The 10,901-nt window shown below is 45.5% G+C and overlaps 1 protein-coding gene across 1 annotated transcript; it reads left to right on the top strand.

Annotated features, from left to right (window-relative positions):
- Positions 1–230: 230 nt before the first annotated feature.
- Positions 231–1,812, top strand: b3gnt7l (UDP-GlcNAc:betaGal beta-1,3-N-acetylglucosaminyltransferase 7, like). The gene has a single exon (XM_069919070.1). The coding sequence runs from the start codon at positions 435–437 to the stop codon at positions 1,599–1,601; it is 1,167 nt and encodes a 388-aa protein (XP_069775171.1). The 5' UTR covers positions 231–434; the 3' UTR covers positions 1,602–1,812.
- Positions 1,813–10,901: the final 9,089 nt, after the last annotated feature.

The raw sequence follows: 10,901 nt of genomic DNA, 5'->3' as shown, positions 1-10,901 counted from the left end.
CGGGGTGAACTTCACTCGGGATTGGAAACAACCTTCCAAGGAGGCGGGCAGCGGAGCCGGTGAGAAGAAGCTGAACGTGCTCGGACCTTCCCCCCCCCCCCCCCGGTGGGAGGAGGAAAGAAGGAGCAAGGTGCCAAGGGGGTGGGGGTTGCTGGCAAATGGTGCGTTGCATGTCCTCATTAAGCGGCGAGAGGTTCCCTCCCCCCCCCCCCCCCCCACCTCGTCTGGCGACTGCTTCAGTCTCAGGTTCGGCGTCCCCGAGTGAGCAGCTCCCGAGAGCAGAGGAGGGTCCGTCCCCCCTCGCCCTCGCCCCCACCCCTTGCTGTCGCTCCCGGCCGCGGGGAAGGACCATGTGCCCGGGCTTCGGCGGCCCGGGGCTCCGAGGAGGGCTGTGCCCCACGGTCCCCTGAAGCCCCTCTCCCCTCTCTCGGGCCATGGAGTACGGCTTCCGCAAGAGGAAGCTGCTCAAGACGCTGCTGCTCAGCCTGTCGCTGCTCTTCGCCACCGTGGCCTTCGTCCAGAAGCTCAAGTCGGCCGACGGGCCGGTCCCGGGCTGGCGCGACGCGCGGCCCAACGCCAGCGAGGACCCGGGGCCCAGCGAGGAGGAGGAGGAGGCGCCCCCGGCCTGGGGCGTGACGGCGAGCCCCTGCCGCCCGAACGGATCGGTGCGCGGCCTGAGCGGGTTCTCGGCGCTGGACGCCCGCTTCCAGCAGTACGTGCTGTACCGCCACTGCCGCCACTACCCGATGCTGCTCAACCACCCGGAGAAGTGCGCGGCGCCCACCCACCTCCTCATCGTGGTCAAGTCGGTGATCGAGCAGCACGACCGGCGCGCCGCCGTCCGCCAGACGTGGGGCCGCGAGCGGCGCGCGGGCGGCCGCGCCGTGCGCACGCTCTTCCTGCTGGGCGCGCCCTCGGCCGGCAAGGACCGGCGCAACCTGCAGGCGCTGCTGGAGCTGGAGGACCGGCTGCACGGCGACATCCTGCAGTGGGACTTCATGGACACCTTCTTCAACCTCACCCTCAAGGAGGTGAACTTTCTCCGCTGGTTCGCCCTCTACTGCCCCCGCACCCGCTTCGTCTTCAAGGGCGACGACGACGTCTTCGTGCACACCGACAACCTGCTCGAGTTCCTGGCCTCGCAGGGCGAGGGCCCCGGGCCCGACGACCTGTTCGCCGGCGACCTCATCACCCGGGCGCTGCCCATCCGCAACCACCAGAGCAAGTACTTCATCCCCCCGCAGCTGCACGACCGGCCCTACCCGCCGTACGCGGGCGGCGGCGGCTTCCTCATGGCCGCGCCCCTGGCCCGCCGGCTGGCGGCCGCCGCCGACACCGTGCCCCTCTACCCCATCGACGACGTCTACCTGGGCATGTGCCTGCAGCGGCTCGGCGTCCAGCCCCAGGGGCACTCGGCCTTCAGGACGTTCGGCATCGTCCGGCGCCGGGTCAGCCCCATGAACAGCGACCCGTGCTTCTACAAGAACCTGGTGGTCATCCACAAACTCAGCCCCGAGGGCCTCCTGCGGATGTGGGACATCGTCCAGAACCGGACCCTGGTCTGTGCCAAGAAAGTGCGCATCAATGTCAGCGACGGGTGACCCCATGCCAGCGCCGTCTCGGCATCAGGGACTTGGCTGGAGTGCAGAGGGAATCATTTAGCAGTCGTTTTCAACCCCCCATCTCCTCCCCACAAACCCTCCTCCTCCCCCCCACCAACCCCCCTCCTCCTCCTCCTCCCCCCCACCAACCCCCCTCCTCCTCCTCCTCCCCCCCACCAACCCCCCTCCTCCTCCTCCTCCCCCCCACCAACCCCCCTCCTCCTCCTCCTCCCCCCCACCAACCCCCCTCCTCCTCCTCCTCCCCCCCACCAACCCCCCTCCTCCTCCTCCTCCCCCCCACCAACCCCCCTCCTCCTCCTCCTCCCCCCCACCAACCCCCCTCCTCCTCCTCCTCCCCCCCACCAACCCCCCTCCTCCTCCTCCTCCCCCCCACCAACCCCCCTCCTCCTCCTCCTCCTCCCCCCACCAACCCCCCTCCTCCTCCTCCTCCTCCCCCCCACCAACCCCCCTCCTCCTCCTCCTCCTCCCCCCCACCAACCCCCCTCCTCCTCCTCCTCCCCCCCACCAACCCCCCTCCTCCTCCTCCTCCCCCCCACCAACCCCCCTCCTCCTCCTCCTCCCCCCCACCAACCCCCCCTCCTCCTCCTCCTCCCAACCCCCCCTTCCCCACCCCCACCTCCCCCAACCTCCCTCTCCCACCCAACCTTTAACCGCTTACTAATTGCAGAGCACTCCGAGGTTTTCTACCTTTTTCTATCCACTCACACACCACCTTAAGTACGCCCTATGCCACAGGTGCTCTGTGATTAGTCAGGGATTGCTTAAAGGTGGTGTGTGAGTTGGGGGGTGGGGGGAAAGATTAAGAACTACTTGTTATATTTTTGCTTGAGGAAAAAATGTCATTGGCCCATTTCCTTTGGAATTATACAACAGCACACATAATGAGTCAATTAGGTACAGTTAAAACAGTGATTTTTCAACCTTTTACTTTCCACTCATCTTTAAGTAATCACTAATCACAGAGCACCAAGGGCATAGGGATTACTTAAAAGGTGGAATGTGAGTCGAAAGAAAAAGGATGAAAACATCCACTTGGCATCCTGTCTTATCCTATGCCCTAGGTGCTTTGTGGTTAGTAAAGGATTACTATGACATCTGAAGGTGGTATGTGCGTGGGAGAAAAAATTGAGAACCACTGATAAAAGAACAATCAAGCATTGTCAGGATTAGCTGAGTAAAGGTACGTAAAGACATTTTTGAATTTATTTTTACACTGGTAATTTCCTCAAGTAAATTGTCAGTTTGACGTTGAAGTCTGGCAGCACTTTGTAAATGAATTGAAAAAGAAACGGGAGCCAATAATGTCCCAGTTTTGTTTTAAAAAAACACTGATTTGACTATCCACAGTTTGGTGACTAAGGTATTGTAGTAACAGGAAGGAAAAAAATATTTTCAGATTAAGAAATGCTGATTTCTTAATCACTGCTTTTAACATACTTAAAACCAAAACAAATGTGCGCACTGTTCTTTTGTCCCATGCGCACTTCCCCCATTCTTTCTCCATTGTTGATCAACTTCAACAAACGTGCAAAACTTTTGTTAATCAAAAAATAGTCCATATTTTCACCTCCTTTTCTTGTCCTAACCAAGATTGGCTCTTGGGCACTCTACGGTTGAACTCCATTTTCTGAGACCTAGTCCTTAAGAAATATGGTGAGGAAGGTCTTGGTTTGCCAATCTGTTGCACATATATGGAATTTTTGTCCCTGAATTGAAATAATGGATGGTTTTGACCTAGGTTGAAATACGAGATACTGGTGCCATCTTTATCTTTAGCAAGAGGAGCAAGGAATTAGGTGCAGCATCTTCTGCTTCAGTTCAAAGCCAGTCTGTTTCAACCAGAGTCTCGTACTGCCATTATAGTTTAAAAAAAAAACTTGTACAGGATTTTGGAGGTGGAATTATCCTTGAATCTATTAAAAAAAATTATTGATGGTGGTGAAAGCAGGAAGATTTGTTGACTGATTATCATATAGTAGTGGAAGTGGCCAGTAGTTATCTGTTCCTTAATCTTTTAAGACCAGATGGAAACAGTGTAAATTTCCAGAACGCTTGGTCATGTTTATTTAATAAAATAATGGATGAGGGGCAATTTAAATGTTCCTTGTGTACTTTTACTTTCCAGTTTCTCAACTATTTGCCACAAGTCAAATCCAATTGCTGTTTTTGGGAAAATATGATGGTGAAAAAATGTTTTGTCATTTCAAATTAATATTGAGTTAATAGGTCAGATGGTATAGTACTGTATAAAATGTTCTGCTTTTGGTCAGGACCAATAATTTATGCTTCCCTTCAAACGTTCCTCAGTTGGCTTGATAAAGGAGTCATGGAATTGCTGAGATGCACTGTATTTGATATTCTTCTTCCCTCTCACCATTCTGTTGTCTCCATCTCCTATAAGTGAAACTGTGCTTTTATGAAGCACTCTACATGAAGACAAGTAAGCCAGAAATGTGTGATGGGATTCAACATAAGCTAAAAGTTGAAACACTGACAATAAGTCATCCTTTCATGTTGGAGAGGGTTGAGGAAGCATATACAGTTATTTCTAATAAGCTGCCCCTGCCTGTCTTGTATTTGTTTAATTTAAGGAATAAGAAGTCATTAATATTTAAAATAAATTGCCGTATGAGATTCAGGTTTGTGAAAAAATTTGAAAATAACACAGAAGAATTTCTGTTTTCTAATTTTGAATTAAAACGGTAGGAGAATCTTGCCAACGTCATCAGAATTAAACTTGTACTTTAAAATGTATTTAATAAAGTCTAATTGATTTTCTTTACATTTGTGTTGCCTGTTATGATTTTTATTGCAAAATATAAAAGCAATCTGTGTTGCTCAAGTACGTTTCCCTAAGATAAAAACACGTACAGGGATTTGAATTTAACTACCTGTACTTAAAATGCCAAGAGCTAATGTGTGTACATTTCCTCCTACTAATACATTTGCAATTTTCTTAAACAAGAGAGAAATAGATATGTATTGATTCTTTTTTTTTGTCTATTGTACAGAGAAGTTTACAAAGTTCAGGTGCAGTTTCTGGTCAGAATTATTTTGGTTTTGAATAATAATGGTTGTGGTGGTTGATGGTGTAGAAGAAGGGGGCATATAGTGAGTTGGCTTGAGTCTGTGGTGGATTGTGGTTTGGCAATCCGTTAAAGAATGGTACAAGGAAATGTGGGTCCTCGTAATTCAGTTGTGGGTTATGCACTGGGCTACTGGCAAATTGTTCGGCAGCATGGCTATTGGCCAACAATTTGCTGTAGATGGTGCCAGGCAGAGAGACACATCCAGACTGGGTGTACAAATAAAAACCTGTTTTCTTTTAAAAAAGCTAATCCTGGTCGGTCTGGTATCAGATTGCAGGGACTTAAAAATGTACAAAGTTGCACTCAGATCTGGCTGGCTTCGATATGAACATGGCTGCTTGTATTAATTCAAGATTATTATAATATTCTGCATGAATCAAATTTAAATTCTATAAAAAAATAAAAAGGTCTTGCTTTTGATTCTTGCCTCTGCTACTGAAAAAAGAGGAACCAAAGTTTTTAAAAAAAATATGGCAATTTTCAGAACAAAGTGCTTTTTGAATTTATATTGACATTTAGAATGTAGAAAACCTAAAACAGTTTGCACTCAGATGGAAACATTGTCCATTCAGCACTTTGAGCTTAGTCCACCATTCACACTTTTTTCCTGTGAGAATTCAGTGTCTAGAATATGCCTCACTCCCCTTTTCCAATATATTCAGTAATCTGGTCTCGAGTTGTCTGGGATATAGAATTTCATCAGACCTTTCCATTTATCATAAATCTGTGGATAAGCCCCCTTTGTTTCCAGAGTGTTCAACCCAACCTTCCCCCACTCCCTCTCCCATCCAACCTTCCCCCTCCACTCCCTCTCCCATCCAATCTTCCCCCCCACTCCCTCTCCCATCCAATCTTCCCCCCACTCCCTCTCCCATCCAATCTTCCCCCCCACTCCCTCTCCCATCCAATCTTCCCCCCACTCCCTCTCCCAACCAATCTTCCCCCACTCCCTCTCCCATCCAATCTTCCCCCCACTCCCTCTCCCATCCAATCTTCCCCCCACTCCCTCTCCCATCCAAACTTCCCCCCCACTCCCTCTCCCATCCAATCTTCCCCCCCACTCACTCTCCCATCCAATCTTCCCCCCACTCACTCTCCCATCCAATCTTCCCCCCCCACTCCCTCTCCCATCCAATCTTCCCCCCCACTCCCTCTCCCATTCAATCTTCCCCCCCACTCCCTCTCCCATCCAACCTTCCCCCTCCACTCCCTCTCCCAACCAATCTTCCCCCCACTCCCTCTCCCATCCAATCTTCCCCCCAACTCCCTCTCCCATCCAATCTTCCCCCCAACTCCCTCTCCCATCCAACCTTCCCCCTCCACTCCCTCTCCCAACCAATCTTCCCCCACTCCCTATCCCATCCAATCTTCCCCCCCACTCCCTCTCCCATCCAATCTTCCCCCCCACTCCCTCTCCCATCCAATCTTCCCCCCCACTCCCTCTCCCATCCAATCTTCCCCCCCCACTCCCTCTCCCATTCAATCTTCCCCCCAACTCCCTCTCCCATCCAACCTTCCCCCTCCACTCCCTCTCCCAACCAATCTTCCCCCACTCCCTCTCCCATCCAATCCCCCCACTCCCTCTCCCATCCAATCTTCCCCCCCACTCCCTCTCCCATCCAATCTTCCCCCACCCATCCAATCTCCCCCCACTCCCTCTCCCACCCAACCTTCCCCCTCCCCCAACCTTCCCCCTCCCCCAACCCTCCCCCCCAACCCTCCCCCCCAACCCTCCCCCCCAACCCTCCCCCCAACCCTCCCCCCAACCCTCCCCCCTCCCCCTCCCCCTTCCACCTATCCAACCTTTAACCCCTTACTAATTGCAGAGCACTCTGAGGTTTTCTACCTTTTTCTATCCACTCACACACCACCTTAAGTACTCCCTATGCCACAGGTGCTCTGTGATTAGTCAGGGATTGCTTAAAGGTGGTGTGTGAGTTGGGGGGTGGGGGGAAAGATTAAGAAGTACTTGTTATATTTTTGCTGGAGGAAAAATGTCATTGGCCCATTTCCTTTGGAATTATACAACAGCACGCATAATGAGTCAATTAGGTACAGTTAAAACAGTGATTTTTCAACCTTTTACTTTCCACTCATCTTGGAGCATCAAAGGCATAGGGATTACTTAAAGGTAGAATGTGAGTGGAAAGAAAAAGCCAACCCCAAATCCATGCCAACTGTCCTCTCTCAGGTAAGGAACCCAAAAAAACTGTGCCCATTATGGTACCATTGATTTAAGTTTGTACTCCTATGCTTTGCAATGAAGGGCCACATACAATTTGTCTAAACTATTTCCTGAACCTTTACACCGATCCTTTTCATCATTGTTTCCCGATTCAAAATACCATGCTGTTCTTATTTGCCATGTATTTGCTACTCCATCCAAAGAAGCTTGAAGCAACCTCACCCACCTTTTCAATTTATTAAATTAAAATTTGAACATTTGAGCCCACAAATCCTTGCTGCCCAATTGACACCCCATTATCCTTATGCCCCAGTACATTTTTTGAACAGTGGGAGGAAACCGGAGCCCCCAGACAAAATCCATGCAGAAAACAAACTAACTCCTTGCAGATAACTTGGGACTGAAACCCCCTGGTCCAGTCCCAATCGCTGGCTCTGTAAAGGTGTTGCACTAACCTCTACACCAGTGATTCTCAACCATTTTCTTTCCACTCACTTACCACTTTAAGCAATCCCTACGCCATCAGTGCTCAGTGATTAGTAAGGGATGGTTTAAGGTGGTATGTGAGTGGGAAGGGAAAGTTGAAAACCACTGGTGTAGATTTAATTGACAGTGAAATATTTTGCTTGAGAAAAATTGTCATTAGCCCATTTCCTTTGAAGTTATGAAACCGTGCACATTACGAGTCAATTAGGTACAATTAAAACAGTGGTTTTCAAACTTTTCCACGCACATATCACCTTACACAATTCCTTACTAATCACAGAGCACCTATGGTATAGGGATTACTTAAAGTGGTATGAGAGTGGAAAGAAAAAGGTTGAGAACTACTGCCCTACACCAACAGTGCTGCCCTGCTGGTGGTGTTGGCAAAATTAGAAGTATTACAATAATTTCCCTCAAATTATTGATTATATAGCATTAATTGCTGATACGCAAATCCTGATCTCTTCCTGGCACCCCAGCAGACAGGCTGACCATTTTGAAAGAGATTAATTTCTTCCGGTTGAGGCCTTTCATTAATCTATATTGATTAGGTAAACTATTATTGCCTCCTTTACTATAACCTCTGTCTTTTCCAAGACTTCTGGTGTTAGACTAAATGGTCTGTAATTTCCATGTTTTCTCGTGCACTTTCCTAACAAAAGGCGATCTTACATTGACCAGGCTCCAATCTAGATCCATGCACCATTCCATAATCTATGGAGTTTTGAAAGAACTGATGCATCAATAACAAATTGACAAAACATCAGATCATGAACCAAAATACACTTGCTTAGGGTTGCTGGTTCCATAAGAGTGACTTCCTTAGAGGTCCACACACTTCTAATTTCCATGTGATCGAAATGGAGAAATTCGGCAAGGTAGACATCAGCTGCAGCGTTTCTGACCTGCTCCACTGTTGAACTCACTCCTGATTCAAGTAATGTAACACATGTACAGAGATCAAGGGCTAGGCAAGTTTCACATCTCATCTTTATGCGTGACAAGGTTGTTGAAAGTATAATAGCCGCATTCTTTTGAATGGAATTGGTAACCTTGATTAGAAAGATAATGCTGTTAAACAGGAAAGTCTGCAGATACTGTGATTGTAGTGCAATACACAAACGTGCTGGAGAAAGTCAGCAGGTCATGCAGCATCTATAGGAAGCAAAGGGATATAACCCCAACATTTTAGGCCTGAGCCCTTTGTCAAGGTATGAATGAAAGGCCTGGATAAAATGGAGGAGGAGGAAGTGAGTCTTGCATTAGAAAGATAATTGTTACTTTATTTTTCTTTGATTTTTTTCTAGAACATTTACAGCAGAATACAGGCCCACAATGTTGTACTGACTATGTAAATCTCAGCAACAATCTAATTCTTCCTGATCTCTCACCCATAGCTCTCTTTTTTATAGAATCGATGTTTTTAATTTCTAGTCATTTACAGGATATTTTAAATTTACCTGAACTATTTTTAAATGTTGACTACCAAGCATACTTTAAACAAAAACTGGACAGCCCTTTTTAGAGGTGATCTATCAGCTGGCAGCTGGACCTCAAGAGCCACTGACTGAGGTCCGGTCATGGTCATGATCTGTGGCATCCAGACTTAGTAGGTTGGTTATTACATTGATGATGCAAAGGAGCATTCGCCGTCAGAGTGGACTGACTCGAGGATGTGAGAAAGTTGGATTCTCCTTTTACAGATTTAGAAATAAAGGATGTTACCCTGGTGAATTTTATAAAGTTTTTTTTATGATGATGATCTGTCCTCTGTATTCATGGATGTTCTTAATCAGGCAACTCAGGAACAAGCTTTACCAGCCTCATGTTTGAGTGCAATAATAACAGTTATACCAAAAAAAGGCAGACCCTTTGAAGGTTTCTTCTTATCAACCAATTTCTTTATTAAATGTGGATTATAAAATAATAGCTAAATTATTAGCAAATAGATTAGCAAAGTATTTAATACAATTAATACATTCTGACCAGGCTGGTTTTATTAAAGATAGGTATGCTTCGGATAATATTCTTAGAGTGATTTCATTGATCAGTGCTTCACGTCAACAACCCAACCTACCAATGGTAGAATCATTAGATGCTGAAAAAGCTTTTGATAGGGTCAAATAGAATTTTTTATTTAAAGTTTTGGAGAAATATAAAATTGGACCCTCATTTATTGGTTGGGTGAAGGCATTGTATAATAATCCTGTAGCAAGGCTGGCAACAAATGGTCAAACTTCTTCCATTTTTAAATTAACGTGTTCAACTGTCAAGGTTGTCCTTTATTGCCAGCCCTATATGCTTTGGTCATTGAACTGTTGGCTCAGGCTATCAGGCAGAATATTACAGGTATAAGGATTGGACAGGTGAATATAAGATTAATTTATTTGCTGATGATGTTTTGATATATTTAATTAATCTGGATCAATCTTTAATTTATTTCCAAAATTGTTAAAAATTGTATGGTAAATTATCTGGATATAAAATGAATTGGGATAAAAGTGAAATACTACCAATTTCTGAAGGAAATTACGATCAATCTAGACAAATTAGTAAATTTCGATGGATTGATAAAAATAAGTACTTAGGGGTAATGATTGATGTAAATTTTCAAACATTGTCTAATTTAAATTGTGTACCATTAATGAGAAAGATTAAAGCGGATTTGATTAAATGGAAAGATTTACCTTTAACTTTAATGGGTCGAGTAAATTGAATAAAGATGAATATTTTTCTACGAATTCAATATTTGTTTCATTCGATTCCTTGTTCTCTTCCGAAATCCTTTTTTCAAGATTTAAATAATGTAGTTTGAGAATTTTTATGGAAAGTAAAATTAGCAAGAGTAGCGATGCATAAATTATACTTTGGGAGGTTTGCAATAATTTTAAAATTATTATGAAGCAGCTCAATTGAGATTTATTAATCATATGTTAGATATTTGGAACCCTCCTAGTTGGGCTATGGTGGAATTGACTGCGATATTGGAACCTTGTCCCCATCAGTTTGTATTTAAATGGAATACTGTCTTACTACAGAAATATACTGTACCAATTTTGAAATATTTATTAGAAATTTGGACTAAAAGGCATTTATTAATAGGATCAAAAAATAGTTTATCAATTCAAACCCCAATATATCAAAATAAATGGATTCCTTTTTCATTGAATAATAGTTTTAGAAAATTGGTGGATTAAAGGAATAAAAAGATTGCAGGATTGTTTTGAAGAAGGGAATTTTTATCATTTAATCAACTTAAAGAGAAATTTGGGATTTTAGAGAATTCTCTGCTTATTATCAAATTAGGGCATTAGTGAAAGATAATTTTGTAAGAGAAATGAAAATTTTGAAGTTAACTAAATTTGAATTTATGGTTTCATATTTTTCAGATAAAGGATTTATATCAGAAATGTATGCCTTATTACAAGATACAATGGTTAATTTTTTTTAGATACATCTAGGATTAAATGGGAGCGTGATTTAAGTTGTGAGATGAGTCGGGTGGATTGGGAAAATATG

The sequence above is a fragment of the Narcine bancroftii genome, chromosome 2 (genome assembly GCF_036971445.1).
Source record: "Narcine bancroftii isolate sNarBan1 chromosome 2, sNarBan1.hap1, whole genome shotgun sequence".
Taxonomy (NCBI): domain Eukaryota; kingdom Metazoa; phylum Chordata; class Chondrichthyes; order Torpediniformes; family Narcinidae; genus Narcine; species Narcine bancroftii.
The sequence above is the reverse complement of the archived record's forward strand: the minus strand, read 5'-3'. Positions and strand labels throughout refer to the sequence as shown.

Excerpts from the sequence above, each read along its gene's own strand:
- b3gnt7l (XM_069919070.1), top strand. The coding sequence starts at position 435 with ATGGAGTACGGCTTCCGCAAGAGGAAGCTGCTCAAGACGCTGCTGCTC.